Raw genomic sequence first — 19,731 nt, 5'->3', positions numbered from 1 at the left:
ATGAACACATCTTCTTTGTTGGCCATCAGGTGCTGCCATGGGATTCAAACCCAGAGCTTCCAGCTCAGAGGCAGGGATGTTACACGCTGTGTCACAACACCAATCTGCACCAAACTCTCTTGCAGTTTTAATATATCCTGTGTTACGGAAAACTGAACACAGTACTCTGGATGAGGCCTGACCAAAGTAACATAACTCCGCACATTCATCTCCATCTCTGATCATGATAATTTACAGATTTCCTTGTCCACCAATCTCTCATCATGACCCTTTTCCTGCAGACCCATCTTCAACCTGTCTCTATGATGACTTTACCCCCTGTGATCTTCTCTCCGTTAAATCGTCTACCATCACACTACCTGGCATGTTATGCCTCCCTAAGCATTGGATCAGCAGACGTTGAGAACTGAGGCTGCTATCGCTGTATTCTGACCCATCGACCAGACTCTGAAAAACTGATCGGGGTGATCGAAGTTCTGAACAATATCTGAGTGTTCTCCACTGGGGAATTCTATACTCCTGCACACTCACAGGCAGCAAAGAGCGGAGGTAGGGATGGGACACTGTAGTCCTGATTCTCATTCGCTGTGACCCCGTATCCTTTCAGGGAATATCTAATTACTCCTCGGGCAGAATATTACACTTGGCATGTGGGCACGTGCCTGACATACCCGAGCTTAAAATGACGCACGATGATGTCGGGCGAGCGTCCCAGCGGGATCACACAGTCTCGCTTTATTTAGTTCAGCGAGTGCGCTCCAGAGTCGGCAGCACGCCCACCGACAATTAAAAGGCCTTTAAGAAGCTAATTAAATTCAAGTGGCCTTTATATTTTTTAAGAAGCCTCTTCTACGGGTGGGATGAGGTTTCCTAAAGTAAATAAACATCAAATGAAAATTTTATTTTTGAACTAAAGACGTGTCCCAACTCACGTCTTGGATTAACAAGCAGGGACATGTTTTATGACAGTTTTATTTCCTTTAGTATTTTTCTTAAACAGCGAGGCAGCTCAGTGCCTCAGGGAGATGGAAGCACTCTTCTGCGTGCGTGTGCCAAGTTTAGGCCAGGCCCTCTTGACCTCCTCCCCCTGCTCGCACAGCAGGCACTCAGTGCTGCCACTCACGTTTCCATGCTGGGCAGGCCTTAACTGGCTCCCCCCCACGCGGGCGGCGACCGGCTTCCCAACCACCCTGCCCACCCCCGCCAAAGGCAAAGTCCTGCCCCTTGTGCTTTTCAATTCCTTGGGATCTTATATTGCTGTTCCTGTGGGAAGAACTCACATCATTGTTGAGTACTGCGCTGATTGTATGGGCACCTGACTGGTGCACCATAGCTTACAGCTCTGCCAGGAAGGTTGTGTTTCAGCCTGTACCTTAGAACGATACAACACAGAGGGAGGCCATTTGGCCCATCATTCCTGTGTTGCCTCTTTGAAAGAGCTGTCCAATTAATCCCGCTTCCCTACTGCTCTTTCTCCATCCTCCTACACACCTACAATAGAACTTTATTCCTTGGTCCAGCATCAGTAAGATACCTCAGTGGCTATAACGTAACCCGCCCATCAGGAACTGAGAGAGGATCAGATGCCACACTTGGTTAATACCTTGCCCAATATTACTGTCCTGTGATGTCAATGTTGGATGGAATGTTCTTCCAGACTCCATGGGTTTCCCACTGGAGGGTTGTATTAAAATTGACTCCTGGTGGGATTTTGCCTTTTGGGTCAGAACATTGATGTCAGGCTCCAGTGAGGATCCCAATCCCACACTGTGTTAGGTTTAGTCACCAGTAGCAATTTTCCTTTGGTTGGCCAATTAGTGGCCAGAGGGTATCCTCATCATCCAATTAAGGACAGCGATTGGGATCTCAAACTGGGGAGGCCAATAAGAGGAGTCATAGCCTGCATTGCAGGTAAGAGAGAGAGAGGGTGTCTCCATCTTGAGGACACTCTCAGCAACTTGAAAAACTCTGAAATAAAAAATGACCCCAGCTGCCATTGGGAAGAGGAAACATCCAGGCAGTTGAAAAATTCCAGTCAGCCTCTGATAAATAGCCTCAATTAATTGCCCTTTAACCTACCTTGATTGCCTACCCGGCCCTTGCTCGTGGCTGAGATGGTGCTGACAAACCAGTACCTATAGCGCTAAACTACTCGCCTACCCACCTCCATTCTCACCCTCCAGAGCGCGGTGAAAATTCCACCTCCTGCTTTCCTTTCCATAAAATATAGCAAAGACCCTCTCAGTTCAGTAGCCCAGCTACACTTTCTTCCCAATCAGAAGGACTGAGAGGCAAACCTGTAATGGAAGTTTGATCTGCTGTGGATTTGTCGATGTATTTATCCAAGCCCTTTCCTCATTTGTCCCTGGTATTTTTAAATGATGCTTTTAGGATGCACAGGAGCAACATGACGAATTCATCCTGCTCCATATGTGATGTCCTTTTCATGTTCCCAAACAGAAGCTTCCCTTTCATCGTGGTAACTATAATGAGTAGCAATGTAACAAAGGCAAATCCATTCATTTTATAAAGAGATGACTATTTCACGGTTTGTGCCTAATCAATAGTCAGACTGTGGGGAAGGAATATGAATACAATCCCTGCTGCTCCACCGAGCTGTGTACGATACCGTGGTGCCTAGTGGATGAATAGGATAACTATATATGGGTTGATCCCTTGCAATGTACTGGGGCATAGTTACTTGTAGACCCAGGCAACAGTTATGTTGCAGACATTGAGCTCAAACCAGTGTCCGTGGCGTCCAGCAGACATGAGTTATACTGCCATCTGCTCCCTGCACTTAATTTACCTGCAAGAAACCCTAAACTCTGTTGCCTATGATTAAATTGATCAGTGTTGACACCCATGAGTAAGTTACTGCACAGTAACAAGTGTCTTCAAACTGTAGCTCAGTGAGGTACGGGGGAGGAGAGAAAGCAGAATGGCGGGTGGGGAGGTGAGGGGAGCAGAAAGGAAAGCAAATAAAATAGTGATTGCAATTCAGAAGTACTTTGACTGTGAAGTGCTTGAGGGGATCTAAAGGTTGTGGGAGGCACGGTGTCAAAAAAGCTGTAATTTAAAAAAAGAAAAAACTAAAAGTGTGGATAGACTCTTACATGGAGGAATCTCTTCATTACTGTCAAAAGACAGAGCAAGAGAGAAACACACACTCTTACTGAAGTGTATGCAATGGAAGTGGTCTTGGAAAACCAATATACTATTCTACTAGAAAACCACTCTTCAGGAGTTGAATTAAAATTTGAATGAGCTCGTTGTCATGATTTGGAAGAAATATTTTGCCTCGTCGGCCGGAATTTCACTAGCATGCCATGGGTCCCACCGTCGGGGCCAAATAGGGGTCCCCAAGCTTGCACAGGTGGGACCACAGGGTGCCATTTTAACCAACAATGGCCTATTAAGAGGTTTCCAGCAGAACTGCCTCCGGCCTCTCCAAGATGAGGCACCCTCAAAGGACGAGAGAGAATTCTTTTTCATGTGCCGAGGTCAAACAGGCAGGTCCTGGTGATCGGAGGGGTGAACCCCCAGAGGTGGCGGTCGAACTGTGGGGGTTGGCCACTGCTGCCAGGGGACCCTCCATATCATTCATCATTAAAGAAAGGCCCTAACCCCACCAACCCCCAAACCCATGAGAAGCCGCTGGGGGGCTGTCTCAATATACACGGCGGGCTCCCTACATGGCCTATTCTTGGTAAACTGCCAACAGAGGTGTAAATTGGCCATTTTTACCAGCCCTCCTGTCTCCCAGACCATCTCCAGACGGCTGGTAAAACCCAACTTTCATGTCCTTAGCATGTCTCAATGTACTTTTAACCAATGAATGACTTTTTGTTATGTGGTCACTGCTATGTTGGCAAATGCAGCAGCCAATTTGTATAGAATAAGCTCCCACAAATAGAAAAACTGATGAGTGACCAGTCAAATGTATTTTGGTTATGCTTGCTTTAGAAAGGAACAGGTGCCAGAACTCCAGGAGTACTTCCTAATCTTCAAACAATGCCATGGGATCATTTACATCCACCTGAACAGGCAGATGGGGTCCCACTTTAACTCTCACCTGAAGAATGGCTCTTCTGACAAACCAGCACTCCCTCAGTACAGCACTGAAGCATCGGCCTTGGTTGCATGCTCATGTCCTGGGGATTCCATGGAGTGGGATTTGAAACTATTCCCATTCAACTCAGAAGGAATTGCTGCCAACTGAGTCGAGTTGAGATGTCAGGCGGAATCTTGTGGAAGTGACGTAGGTTTCGATCACTGGCTGGGGAGCCAACAAGATTCCCCCGTTGGGAAGGCCTGCCACATCTTAGCAGGCCAGCAGCCTGGTTCCAGGACCCGGCGAGAGAAGGCTAGGGAGTTGGGGAGAGGACAAAGTCCCGCCCACTGAGAGCTGCCAGCCAATCAGAGGCTGGCAGCTTTTTCTGTACTCAGCAGCGCCACCGGGGAGGTGGTGAATGCTGCCAGTACTACACCACCTAAAGCCTCAGAGCGAGGAAGGACCAAGGCCACAGGTAGGTGAACAAAGGCAGTAAGGGGGGGTTGTGGGGGAGGGGATCGGCGACAAGAGCAGGGGGTGACTTTCAAGGCCACCGCCCCACTCCCCTCCCCCACCGCCGCCCTTCCTGATACCGGGTCTCTATCTGGCACTGAGTGCCTTTGGATGAGGAATCCCACCCCACCCTGGGGAGCCTGAGAGCAACATGCCAGTGTTTATTCATCGTGCTCCCTGACTGTAGCTGTGTTAATACCAGCCACAGTGTGATGAGGCCTTAAGTGGGCATTAATTGCCCGCTTAAGAACTTAAATTGGTGGCGGGGCAGGAAGACCTGGACTTAATCGAGGTGGAGGCAGGGTCCCCAGCTGCTACCCACCTGCCCGCTTAAATGACATCTGCCACTAAACTTGCCACGGGGTTGGGCACAAGGCTCCCCCTGTAAATTGTATTTAAAGCAGTGATAGCCCTGAATAAATGTTTCTCTGCTGTTGCTTCAACAGTACATCCATAACCTCCACCACTGCAAGGGACAAGTACATGGGAAAACCTGTGCCTTAAAGTTCCCCTCCAAGCCTAACATCATCCCGACTTGGACATGTGTTGCCATCACTTCAGTGTCACTGACTCAAAATCTTTGAACTCCGTACCCAACAGCCCCATGAGGTTCATAGAAGGCTCATCACTACCTTCACAAGGGTACCTCAGGACGGACAATAAATGATGACCTTGCACACGATGCTCACACCCCCACAATGAGTAAAGTTTCTGTAGCTGAAACTATTCCCTCATTTCCCAAAAGTTAATCTTTTTTATCAAATCATCCAGCTTGTTCAATCCCACCTGTTCATTGATACCTATTTGGATAACAAAATGGATGTGTACATGCATTAAGTAACCAATGGTTCTTCATACATTTGTTCTGGTAAACACATTGGCAAGTTCATTATATAGCTACGGCAAAATGGACCCTTACAGTATTCAAAACAAAAACAGAATTACCTGGAAAAACTCAGCAGGTCTGGCAGCATCGGCGGAGAAGAAAAGAGTTGACGTTTCGAGTCCTCATGACCCTTCGACAGAACTTGAGTTCTTACAGTATTCATTTTACCTTAGGTTTATGAAAAAAATATTTTTATACCATCATGTGCGACAGACAAGATGATAATCTGGTGCCAATATTGACAGCATCTGGAGCTAATGAAATTGTGAATCAAATTACCAAAGGAAAAGCAAATACCAATTTGGAGAAATTTTCAGTCCAAGATACGATGCTGTAGGCCCCCAGGAGGCTGGGTGAGGACTTGATCCTTGGGAAGTCCTGGGGTAGATATTGTTCAAACACAAGGCAGTCTGAATGTTGTGTGTTCCAATTCCTTAGGGAGGCTCCAAAGCCATTCCAATATTCCAATCTTTATGACATATTAATAGATATGATTTATTAATCATAAGTTAATATGATGCCATATTTCACCCTGAGATGAGTTATGACCACATATCCATGCTATCATTAAGATCGCCTAGTTCTACCTTTGCAATACCCCTGACTGCCCCATCTCAGCTCATCTGCTAGTAAAATAGGTAAATTAAATTTAATTAATAATTAAAATTATTGTCATAATTTTATGAAAAATTAAAAGCTCCCGGTTGCAATTGGTTTGTCCCCATCAGAACAGCAATGGAACTGTCCTGGCTGCAGGCTTGAGATGGGGCAGTAAACTCAGAGCTTTCTTTAATGCTAAGGGGTAAATTTTTCAGATATTCCTCCCCTCTCACTCAGGCACCAGCGGTGCACTTTGAACAGAATCTACTGTGCTACGCTTTCAATGGAAACACGTTTCTGAATCTCACATTGTCCGTGGTTTTTGACATTTTGAAACTGCGAACGTGCAAGGATTTCCCACCTCATTTTCTGGACCAACAGCTTGTTTCTATCAAAACCAAAGGCATCCAAAGCGCCGCATTGGATGAAAATATCACTCAGTTTCCAACAGCGTGACAGGGATGAAGCAACATCTCTCACCTTTTGGTCTTGGCTGCAGGCCAGAATCCAATCCTCTTCTTGAGGATGAAAGAGCATACTTTGAATCTGAAAGCTTTGGCGGTACTTTTGATAGGTTGCACCTTCATCTGAGCTGATGAGTACGCTGCTTTCAATCTCAGGATCACTCACTAACATTATCTGTTTAAGGCAGGAGGAAAGAGAAAACAAATCAGAGGGAAAAATTAACTACGCAGTCAGACAGAAATAAACAAAAACAAGTTTCTTTAATTTGAGAATTCCTCGATGGGAGACTGATGGGGAAGAAAGGGTGAATGAATAGCAGCATTACAAATTGGTTGCATCGCTTGAATTATAATTGAAATGTTAGTGTAGAACAGCTTCCTTTGAAAGCAGCAATGGTTGGAATGAACCCAAAGTGCCCTTACAACACATCTGCAGTCTGCTGTACATCAATGTTCACCTACTACACAGTATCAGTGCAGTGTTCTGCTTTTACAAATGAAACTATTCATTTCATGCTAGTGCTGGGAATGTCATCATCTAATTATTTGTTTTAATTTACAAAGTACAATCATTCAGAAAAAAAGGTCAGGAATAAAACAAACACTCCATCCCTCTCCTTGGCAACTGTCTGAGGCTGAGTCACTGTTCACAACCTTGATGCCATATTTCACCCTGAGATGAGTTATGACCACATATCCATGCTACCATTAAGATCACCTAGTTCTACCTTTCCAATACCCCTGACTGCCCCATCTCAGCTCATCTGCTAGTGAAAGCTTCATTCACCCCTTTGTTGCCTCTAGGCTTAACTGTTCCAAAGCAGTCCTGACCAGCCTCCCACGTTCTAGCCTCCATTAACTTGAGGTCATCTAAAACTTTTCTGCCCATCTCCTTACATGCACCAAGTCCTGTTCAGTGATCACCCAGAATGCTCATTGGCTCCTGTTTAGGAAACAACTAGATTTAAAAATTCCTACTGGTGCATTAGCCAATCTATATGTTAGATCGGGTTCTTTCTAACCACTAAATATGGAAACAATCCCATCGCTTTATTCGTTGGTCATCAGACAGCCGAGCAAGCCACTCAGTCCAAGGGCAATTAGGAATGGGCAACAAATGCTGGCCTTGCCAGCAACACTTGCATCCCATGAAAGAATAAAGAAAAAAAATCAGAGTGCAACACTCTCCATTGACCACCGCTACACAACATAAGCTAAACTGTGACAATCAACAGAATCAAGGATTTACAAAGTCAGTATGGTTCTCGTTGATGCCACCTCAGTGACAATACTGGGTGAATGAGAATGCTAATGTTCCTGTGCAGAGATATCAGCTTCAATTTTAACTCAGGGCTCCCATGATTTCACTGGGCGGGAGTGGGGGTGAGGGGGGGGGGGGCCTTCAATTTGAACTGACAGGTCTCGTTACCATTTTAGGCGCCCCAGCGACAGAATTGTGAGATTGTGGGAGCTGCCAGGGATCTAAAGGAACAAAGATAATCGTAAACGGGGGTCAGCGGATGTTCCCCTTCTCAGTTCAAAGGCTTTCCTCAGTCCTTAATGACTGAAATGAGGTCGTTGTCAGCAGTCCCTCGATTCGAGGATGACATCTGCTTTGGGTTTTGAGTTTCTGCCGTTACTGTTCAAGCGATTGAACAGACAGGTTCTTGACCTGCAGACCTTTCTACACATAGGATAGGATATACCACGAGGCAGTCGGATCTGCAGCGCAGGATTTTTCTCCCTTTTCCTTCCTTCTCTGACACCGCTTTGCCTCATTGTTAAGACGTCGGGACTCACAACGTGATGCAGCTTGGATGGACAAGCTGCCGCCATTTTGAATGATTGGTAGCGAGCTCCTCCCGGTCATTAATGCCATTTTCAAGGCCAGTTTCAGAGAGGCTTTGAAGCCTTTTCTTTGTCCTTCATGGAGTGTTGACCGTATGAGGGTTGAGGAAGCAGGATCTGGCAGGAAGATAGTTTTCGGCTGTCCGGACACAGTACCAAGTCCCTTGAAGCTGATTTTGCAGGAGCCTTTGCCTGAATGCTTGTGAAGGTGGCTCAAGAAGGTCACTTGCGTTTGTTCAATGGTCCTCCCATTGGAATCTGGAAGACGTGATGGAGGCATTGCCGATGAAATTTCCCTAGTGCTCGTTTCTGTCACTGATACACAAAACTCTAATGAGAAACTGTAAAACTGAATATATAATAGATGAATATACAATATGCATATAATATATGGATATATAAAGGAAGACAGGACAAATATATTATGACTGCTAGTGCTTGGGAGAAAGAAACAGCTGAGGGAGGGGGTGGGGGTGGTGGTCAAACATAGCAAAGACCAAGATCAAAATGGAATCGGCTCTATGTTTCAGCAGAGGAAACAAGAGCTGGAAGAGGCAGAAAAATAGACAAGAAGAGAAACTTCAAATGTAGCACTTAAAATTAGAAGGTACTTCTTATAGTTTTAGCTGAGCTGTGTCTCCGTTCTTGAATAAACCAAGTTCCCTCCATTGTGCTCTTAAGTGTCCTTATATTGATCTCTCTGGGAATTAGTGCAACAAAGGGAGCAAGCAAAATGCAGCACTGAAGAGTCGCTTCGTTATTTTCTTTATAGGCTGCCTGACCCGCGCCACACCCAAGTAAAAGAAATCACTCCAGCTGAGGTCTTCTGTGAGGAGCATTGAATTTTCAGAGCCGCAGAAACGGCTGAAGGACAAAAATAGCAGTACATTTGTCACAGGGTAGTTTTGCTGCTTCCCATTACAAGACTCTCCGCCAGGATTCAGGGAATGATATGGATTAATAGTTTTTCATTAACAGTCGATAAACAAGCTCCCAAGTAGACACATGCTTCTGGTGCCAGACCTTGATGCTGCTATTCATCACCGTCACAGGAGGCCCCAGAAATACCATTTACTTTCTTTAAATGTTGACAAATGGACTTCAGGGATAATTTATAGATTCAAAAGACCTCATAATTTTTCTCGATATTGGCTGAAATGAAAACATTTGTTACTTGGGGAAATTATGTTTCAACTCTTTATTCAATGCTCTGTGAGCAGATCTAGTTAGAAGTACAAATTGAGTTTCAATATAAGTAAAGCTCCTGCCGCTACAACATTTAACCGGCCAGTTTTACTAAACATCTCGTGAAACAGCTTTATAGTTTCAGCTTCATTTTGGATGAAAACAGCAATATTATCTCAGGAGAGCAGCTGCCAGAATTGGAATCTTGGCAACCAGCAAGTGAACTCAAGAAGCTGTACACTCGTTGTGCGCAACACACTCCTCGTTGTGTGTCCTTCTGTGCAACATGCTCCGAACTATGTTACTCTGTGTAACATGCCCCTGCTGTAGCATATTCCCAGCTGTCTGTTATTCTGTATAACATACTTCTAACTGTGTGACATGATCCTGGTTGTAACATAATCCTAATTTGTATTATTCAAGGTTGGATGTGTGTATCATGTTGCTACCTACATCATCCACTATGTAACACTATATTCTTTATTTAACATTCATAAAGATGCATTTTTCTATGTGTTCAGACTCATATATATAATATACATCAAAGACATATGTGTCATTCTTATTATAAATTGTCGAAGAGGCATTTATTCAAATATTACGCTTTTTTTTTTATTCATTCACAGGATGTGGGCCAGCATTTATTGCCCATCCCTAGTTGCCCTTGAGAAGGTGGTGGTGAGCTGCCTTCTTGAACCGCTGCAGTCCCTGTGGTGTACGCTATTACACATACGGGGTGGTCACAATGCTGACTGATCTGATGGTTCATATCAACCATTTTTTTTTTGGATTTGGTGTGTTGTTTTACAGCCAGATATCTGTCCTGGCAGTAGCCCCTGCCATTTACCCAGGTTGGGGACCGATAGGTGCTAGCTTACCTGCGTCAGTGACTGTCATAGCCAACAAGCTCTGGACTGGGACTTAAAACCACAGCCATCTGGCACACAGGCAGGAGAGCTACCAACTGAGCCACTCCAGCTCCTTATGTTGCACTGACAATATTATAGTGATATTCTGTATATTCCACAGCCCTAGCTATATAAGTTGGTACATTTTATACTCCTACTTCTGTATAACATGGTAGTGCAGTGGTTAACGCTGCTGCCTCACAGCTCTAGGGACCTGGGTTCGATCCTGACCTCAGGTGTCTACGTGGAGTTTGCACGTTGTCTGCATGGGTTTCCTCCGGGTGCTCTGGTTCCCTCTCACAGTCCAAAGACGTAGCTGGTTAGGTGGATTGGCTGTGGTAAATTGTTCCCCAATATGAGCCCTGTGATGGACTGGCATCCCATCCCAGGGTGTACCCTGCCTAGCACCCACTGCCTGTCAGGTTAGGCTCTGACTCCCAATGACTGAATTGGAAGAGGTGGTTCTGGAAAAGCGAGTGACATTTGTATAACACATGGTGGGATTATAACATGGAGCCAGGGATCTAGTTGTAATGTAATTTCATTAATATATGTGATGCAAATTAATTCTCTGGCATACTTGTTATAATACACTGGGACATATAGATATCAGGTACACATGATGGGGGAAATGTTGATTAATATTTCAACCTTGATGAATAATGATTATGTTTCTTCCAACATACTAAGCCTGAGTATTAGGATGAAAGTCTCCTCTCTCTGCTAGATCTACATAGTCTTTGAGATGTCCTCTGGAGGTATGGTAACATAGTGGTTCTGCTACCAGACTCACCGCCCAGAGATCTGGAGTCCTGAGTAAAGACCTCATCAAGGCCAGTGGAGAATCGGAATTTAATTAACTGAAGAGGAAATCGGGAATGAAAAAGGCAGTATCAGTAGGGGTGGCCATAAAACTACCAGATTATTGGGAAAAAAAGACATCTGGTTCACTACTGGACTTTAAGGAAGGAAATTTGCCATCCCTACCTAGTCTGCCCTATCTCTTCTCTTAGGCAGTCCCTCGGGGTCGAAATTCCACTCAGGTGCGATGGGTTCTGAGGTGGCTGACAATGCCAATGTGCGGACTCCGCCACATGTGGGGCAGTTGGTGCTTGAAGGGTTGGGTAGATGGGTTGTTTGTCCATTCAGTCCTACACCTCGACTTCACCTCTGCATGTTGCCAATGAACTCTCTTGATGCGTTCACTGCCTTCCTGAATGAACCTTTGCCATTTTGGTCAGTCACAAGTCAGGGTCTCCCATGGGTTGGTGGGAATGTTTGATCTCTTTAGGGATGGTCTGAGGACATCCATAAAGCACTTCCGCTATTCTCCTGGGAGTCTCCTGACCCGCCCGAGTTCCGAGTTGCTTCAGGAGTCTGGCCTAAGTGTGACTCCAGGCCTCAGCAATGTGTTTAACTCTTAACTTCCCCTCCAAAATGGCCTCAGAAACCCCTCAGGTATATTCAAAAAAGTGTCTCATCACCACCTTCTCAAAGGCAACAACAGATGGGCAATAAAATGCTGACCAGCAACACTATATCCTGCGAATGAGTAAAATAAAACAGATGGGCTTAGGCGTTGTTATCCCAGCTCCCCAATGGACAGGGCTCACAACATATAACAGACCCTATTAGGCACATCTATGGCTTGTGACCAACCACAATGGCGAAGGCTCATTCAGGAAGGCACCAAGCACACCGAGAGACTTCACTGGGAACATGCAGAGGTGAAGTCGAGGTGTAGGAGGGAGTGCACAAATCTCCAAACAAACCCATCTACCCAACCCTTCAAGCACCGCCTGCCCCACATGTGGCGGAGTTTGCAGACCGCACTTTGGAATTATCAACCATCTCAGAACCCATTGCACTAGGGCGGAATCTCTTTTGTATCCTCACACATCAGACACCCACATGTGAGATGGGCAACGGAGCAAACGCCAGCGGAGATAGGTTCAACCATGGCTTTCAACAGGGAATTGGATAAACACCAGGAGAAAAAAAAACGTTTACAGAGCTACAGGATAAAGGGCCAGGGTGGGCGTTCGCGATTCAGAGAGAAGTGACCAGTGCTGCAGAGTCCAATAAAAAGTACAAGAGTATGCCAGGATATGCCAAAGTGCTTTAAAACCAATGGTGTACTTTTGAAGTGTGATACCAACGGTAGAAAGTGGCAGCCTCTTTGCACACCGAGTCCCAAAACAGCAATGTGATAATGACCAGACAGTCTGTTTTAGTGATGAACATTGAGAGATACATACTGACCAAGGCAGCAGGAAGAACTCCCCTGCCATAGAAACATATGATTACAGCACAGCAGGACACCATTCAGCCCTTCACGTCCATACCGGCTCTCTGCAAGATCGACTCAGTGAATCCCACTCCCCCGACCTTTCCCCACAGCTCTGCAAATTGATTTTTTCAAGTGTTTATCCAATTCCCTGTTGAAAGCCATGATTGAATCTGCCTCCACCACATCCTCAGGCAGTACGTTTCAGATCCTAACCACTCACTGCATTAAACAAATTTTCCTCATTTCACCATTAATTCTTTTGCCATTCACCTTCAATCAGCGACCTCTGCTTGTCAACTCTTCTGCCAACGGGAACGGTTTCTCCCTACCTATTCTATCTGGACCTCTCATGATTTTCCACAGCTCTATCAATCTCCTGTCAACCGTTGCTTCTCGAGGGAGAACAAGCCCAACTTCTTCACTCTATTCCACGTAACTGAAATTCCTCACCCCTAGAACCATTCCCATGAATCTTTTCTGCATCCTCTCTAATGTCTTCGCATCCTTCCTAAAGTTTGGTGCCAGAATTGTACACTGTGCCCCAGCTGAAGCCATTAGTTTTCTGCAAGTTCGTTATAACATCCGTGTTTTTATCCTCTATGCTCTCTATATAAAGCCGAGGATCTTGTATGCCTTTTGGACCTTTTTCTGAACCTGTCCTGCTACCTTCAACATTTTGTGCATTTATACCTCTATTCTTGCTCCTGTTTAGAATTTTACTTCTATCCTTATCACCAATTTTATATTTATACCTAATTTTATTTCTATCCTCCTCACAGTTCATACACTTGCCAAGTTTTCGTTCATCTGCAAATTTTGAATTTGTGTTCTGCACACCCAAGTCTTAGGTTATTAATGTATATCAGGGCAAAGAAGTGATCCTGGGGAAGCCCACTGAATACCTCCAACATAAAAAAAAACAACTGTTTACCGCTATTCTCTGGGCAGGGTTTTTGTTCCTGCATCGCGATCCTGCCTTCGGGGTGAAATGCTTGTTAGGAACCAGCAAATCCCAGCGACAGGACCCAAAGGGAGATTTTGAAGGAGGCAGCCACCTGGAAACCCCGTCCAATTAAGGACGGCAAGTGGTCTCCTGAGTCTGGAGGGCCAATAGGAGGCCATTAGATGGTCAGAGGTGGGCGCTGCTGAAGTAGGTAAGTGGGCATGAGGGCTCCACCACTCCTGGTCACTGGCTCCAGATTGGGTAAATAAGAGGGCCAAAAGACAAGAGGGGAAAGCCTCCCACAGTAATATGCACCGCCACAGTTGCAGCCAATTTTTGGAGTGCGCTTTCCACGTGAATGAAGCCTCTGGCTCCACAGGGTCCCCACCATTGTTTCACGCATGGCCTCCCCACTGGAAAAATATCCCTTGTCCTAGCTAGTAAATCCAGTCAGTATAAGGAGAGTGTCCCTAAATAAGTTAATTAATTAATTAACTAATTGGTTACCCGTTGCAGTTGGCAGGGTAACCATTCCCGCCGTCACTCCGATTCCTGCTAAATTCCATGGAGACGGGAATGCATTGTTCAGTGGCCCAATTTCCCTCTTTGGGCCTCCCACGCTCGCGTACAGACCTACCTCCAGGCCACTGAAAATGCAGTCTTCTGATATCTGTCACTCAGCCAACTTTGTATCCATGCTACCACTGTCCCACTTATTCCATGGGCTTCAACTTTGCTCATAGGCCTATCATGTGGCACTTTAGCAAATGCCTGTTGGAAGTCCACCGTACACCACATCGACTGCATTTCCCACATCAACCCTCTGTGTTGCAGCATTAAAAAACTCAAACAAGTTAGTTGTACATAATTTGCCTTCATAAATTCATGCTGGCTTTCCTTTATTAACCCACTTCTGCCCAAGTGACTGTTCATTTTGTCACCGATGATCATCTTTAAAACCTTTCCCACCACTGAGATTAAACCTACTAGACTGGAATTATCCTTGCACACTTTTTTGAACAATGGTGTAACAGTTGCAATTTTCCAGTCCTCTGGCACCATTCCTGGATTTAAGGAAGATTAGAAGATTATGACCAGTGTCTCCATAGTCTCCTATGACCCTCAGTATCCTTGGATGAATCCCGTTCGATCCGGTGACTTATTAGCTTTAAGTACTCCTGACCTTTCCAATACCTCGTCATCAATTTTTATCCTATCCGATGTCTGTTCTTCGAAGTAGTGTCATGGGATCCTTTATATCCACTCAAGGAGACAGATAGGGCCTCACTTTAACATCTTCTCAAAAGATGGCACTTTTGATAGTGCAGCACTCCCTCAGTACAGCATTGAAGTGTCAACCTAGACTCAAGTTTCGGCAGTAGGACTTGAACCCTCGACCATCTGATTCAGAGGTGAGAGGATTACCAGCTGAGCCATCACTGACACTGCATCCTTTAAAAAATAAATACTTTTCTGATATTTGCCAACCTCCATTTTAAGAGCTATCATGGATTCTGTTTGCACTTCTGCTTCTGGTTAACAGTGCTCTGCACAAAAAAAATGTCCTAACCTCGGTCTCCATTCTTTAAGTGATCATTTCAGATTCACGCCCTATAGTGTGTGACCAATGGGAATAATGTTTCCCTGTTTAAATTGCCAAAACCTCCCACGATTTTGAACAACCCTACTGAATTTCCTCTTAACCTTTAATAAAATTAATTTCTCTGGTGTCTCCTCCTATCTATAACCTCTTAAACCTGATATCATTTTGATAACATTCTTGGCATTTTGTCAGTGGCCTAAAGCAAGAGACCCAAAACTGGACATGATGGCTCACATTTTACTGGTCATTCTGTCCCCTTTGGGCTGTAATCTTTGTGGCCTGTTGCGTTGGTCTTGGCTCCACTTGGCATCACCCCCAGTGGCACTGCAGATACATGTGATTCTCATCACACATACACCGTTTCCCATATTCCATGGCACAGGCCACTAGAGGACAATGGCTCTGCCATAGATTTGAAAGCAACAATCCACAATTTTCATCCTGCGGCACATCTTAGATTGGCAGCAACCAAAGAGCCCAGTCTGCCTTGTGGAATACCCAAGCTAAGCTTCAACTGCAGCTAAAACCAATGTTTTGTATGATTTTATCATCATCCCTTTATGTTTTTTCCTCTGAGGACTTATTGATAAACCGTAAGATTCCATATGCTTTATTTTACAACTTCATCAAACTGTCCTCCCACTTTTGAAGATTTATGTGTCTGATTCTATACAAGGCCAAGCTATAGCCTAGTGAGAATTCATGGCGTAAAGGGCTTGCTAAGTCATTCTTGTCCCTGATTACCAGAGTTATTCAGCTACTTTCACGATTGTGGCCTGGTGTCATTCAAGAACAGACGTGACCAACTCTGCCATTCTTTGACGAGGTCTCTGCTGAACTCCAAACTTCGCTATTTGCTAAGATAAAAGCAAAAAATTGCGGACGCTGGAAATCCGAAACAAAAACAAAAATAGCTGCAAAGACTCAGCAGGTCTGTCAGCATCTGCGGAGAGGAACACAGTTAACGTTTCGAGTCCGTATGACCCTGGTGAAGAGTCATATGGACTCGAAACACTAACTGTGTTCCTCTTCACAGATGCTGACAGACCTGCTGAGTTTTTCCAGCTATTTTTGTTTTTGTTTCACTATTTTCTACCCACAGACAGTCCTCATAGTGGCTACCAGCTATGGAGCTCAAAGCAACCCACTGAATTAAGATGTAAAACAACAAGATTCAAGAATAGTCTCAGGCCATATCTCATCTGCACAATGACTAAACTCTAATGATTGTCAGACTTTGAACTCTCACAATGTAAGGACCTTAATCTAATGATCAACACATCGTTTTACTCTGCTCTACCACTTTTGTATTTTTTCTATTTTACTTGAAAGAAATGATAGATTGCAAAACTAACCTCAATTCGGCCCTTGGTCGTGAAAGAAGTTGATTTTAAATACATGAAACGATGAATGAACAGCGGTATCAGCAGGCAAACTCTTCCTTTATCATGTGACTTTTCTCTTGTTCACTATTTTAAGTCAGTGATTAACTTATGTGGATCTGTTAAATACAGGCAGCCCTCGACTCTACAACGTTTGCGTTACAAAGAACGGCATTTACCAAGTTTACAAGTTGACTCCCACTTTTCACTTTCCCACATCAGTTTCGACTTTATGGCTCCACGCCAGGGAACAAGTTCAAAATTTCATATGTGCGCATTTATGTTCTGAGCTGCCCATCTCCCTCACTCAGGACACTCAGTTGCTCTTCTGACACCATTAATACAGGACTGTACTATATTTCTATATGTGTTTTTAGCTTATAACTTGATTTTTTTTATGATAACATGATTGCTATTTACAACATAAATGTATTAATGTTACTATATTACTCATCCATAATAGATTGAATACAAAGTTCTGGGTTATTTTGGTGAAAATAGGGTGTCGAGCCTTGGTGCAGGAACCAATCCCCCATTTATGACATTGTTCTTATGGGAAAATCGGTTCCAAGCCGCGACATTTCGGCCTAAGACAGTTTTCAGGAACCAATTGTATCGTCAGTCCGAGGACTGCCCATACTGGGAAAATTAACGTCATACGAATCCATTAAACATTTGTCCACTAATCTCAGTGACAGTTATTTCTAGGTTCACACCTTTTTTACACCTCAACTGTCCAGCCTAGGGGTAGTTGAAATTTTACTCCCTCTCACATTTTACAACAGACAATACAAAAGAAAGAATTGGATCTCTATGGGGCCTTTCAAGAGCTCAGAACGTGCCAAAGAACTTTACAGCCAATAAGGTGGTTTTGAAGTATAGTCACCGTGGTAATATAGTAAAGACAGCAGCCAATTTGCTCACAGCAAGCTCCCACAAACAGCAATGTGATAATGAGGAGATAGCTTGTTTTTTTGCGGTGTAAATATTGGGCCTGCACAAGCCCTGGGCTTCTTCAAAATCTGGCAATGGGGTATTTTAGATTCAAGTGAGAGGGCAGATGAAGGCCTTGGTTTAAGGCTCAAGTTTCTGGCATTGGAGCTGAATCCACGGTCTTCAGACTTGAGAATGCTACCAACTGAGCCATGACTGGCAACATAGGGCAGAATTTCATGGCCCCATTTTGGGGGGGATGAGGCTGTAAAATACGGCGAGACATTCTAAACCCCGTTGACTTCAGCGGGAATGTAAAATCCCACTGCCGTAAAATTCTGCCCATAGTAAAAGCACCATTGCTGGTCCATGCAGAAAGCAGGAGTAATTTCCAAACATACAGGTAAACTGAGTGTAAAAAGAAAACTTTCATTAATGCCTTTTAATGGTGTTTAGTCAGAAAAAACGACTTTATATTTTGCTGCCAAAATATCCTGACTGCAATATTGTTAAGTGCTCTCGAATGAGTTTTATGCCTAGTAAGGGTTCTGGGTTCCTCACAGCAGCAGTAGGTGTTCTCTGGGTGTATAAGAATGATCTGAAGTGGATGGTCCACTCATTTTCTCTTTCTTCTTATTGGAACGCTGCGGGCCTCCACTTGACAGTTTCCACAACAACACCGCAGACATCTGACGAAGAATATCGAGTGTCAACGATGAACTGTATTTCATAGCACTGGGATGGAAATGCCTGAGTCTTGAACTTGCAAGCAAGAGTCAACAATTTACTCACAGTGGCACATCATGTTAGATTGCCAACAGACTCTGCTATCCAATTACATTATATGCCCTTTACAGTGACTTAAAAATCCAAGACTACAACTGAGAGATTTGTTTTAAAGCATTTAAAGGGTTTATTTCGTCCCTGATTTATTTCATTGTCAAATGATGGTTAATAGGAAGGCAGTTAATACATTAGGCTCGCATACACTGGGAAGTGGATTGAGACTCTTAGACATATAATTGAAGCTAGAGGCAAAATGCAAGGTTTTGATACTTTAGCTGTGGCTCAATTATATACACCGAAGTGAATGAAATGCTAGAAAGAGCTCTGAGTTATCATTCATGACAAGATGATAGCAGTCAAGCATACGAATCTACCGTTGGTTCAGTGGGATTATTTTTATTCTCATGGCGCATGATAATTCATGACCCCATTCTCCCTCCTACTGTCCAACTCTGTCCATCTTAAAATGGATTCAGAAAGGACCTAGATTTTTGGAGTCTAGATTTTCCACAATCAGCTCCACCCAACTTGTGAGTTTAAACCGAGCGGACCTGTTCTGAAGTTGGGCAGACTTCTGTGCCGCCCAAACCCGGTGTCACGCTTTGCTATCAATTCCCATCGGCTGCGGGAGGGGCCTGTCCATATTTTGGTGGTTCCATGCAAATTCGGTGAGAATGACAGCATTATGTCGCCCACTATTAACACCCTGGGGGTTACCATTGAGCAGAAACTGAACTGGACTAGCCATATAAATACTGTGGCTACAAGACCAGGTCAGAGGGATGGGAATTCTGCAGCGAGTAACTCACTTCCTGACTCTACAAAACCTGTCCACCATCTACAAGGCTCAAATCAGGAGTGTGATGGGAAGACCCTCCACTTGCCTGGATGAGTGCAGCTTCAAAAGCACTCAAGACACTGGATACCATCTAGTTCAAAGCAGCCCACTTGGTTGGCACTCCATCCATCTGCCTCAACGTTCACTCCCTCCACCACTGCGTAGTAGCAGCAGTGTGTACCAGTGATGCACTGCAGCAACTCACCAATGCTTGTTTGACAGCACCATCCAAACCCGTGACTTCTACCACCAGAAGGACAAGGGCAGCAGACACATGAGAACACCGCCACCTGCAAGTTCCCCTTCAAGCCAATCACCATCCTGACTTGGAAATATATCACCGTCCCTTCACTGTCACTGGATCAAAATCCTGGAACTCCCTCCCTAACAGCACTGTGGGTGTACCTACACCACATGGACTGCAACGGTTCAGGAAGGCAGCTCACCACCACCTTCTCAAAGGCAATTAAGGATTCTGGCCTAGCCAGTGATACCCAC

The 19,731-nt window shown here is 44.7% G+C and overlaps 1 protein-coding gene across 1 annotated transcript in view; it reads right to left on the bottom strand.

Moving 5' to 3' along the window:
• LOC121289704 (VPS10 domain-containing receptor SorCS1-like) overlaps positions 1-19,731 on the bottom strand; it is a 409,049-nt gene that overhangs the window by 345,388 nt on the left and 43,930 nt on the right. Inside the window, exons 13-14 of the mRNA XM_041209328.1 lie at positions 18,947-19,000; positions 6,534-6,692 (exon numbers count right to left, since the gene is read on the bottom strand). Of these exons, the coding sequence (XP_041065262.1) occupies positions 6,534-6,692; positions 18,947-19,000 (213 nt within the window). The remainder of the gene's footprint in view (positions 1-6,533; positions 6,693-18,946; positions 19,001-19,731) is intronic.

The sequence above is a fragment of the Carcharodon carcharias genome, chromosome 17 (genome assembly GCF_017639515.1).
Source record: "Carcharodon carcharias isolate sCarCar2 chromosome 17, sCarCar2.pri, whole genome shotgun sequence".
Classification (NCBI taxonomy): Eukaryota; Metazoa; Chordata; class Chondrichthyes; order Lamniformes; family Lamnidae; genus Carcharodon; species Carcharodon carcharias.
The sequence above is the reverse complement of the archived record's forward strand: the minus strand, read 5'-3'. Positions and strand labels throughout refer to the sequence as shown.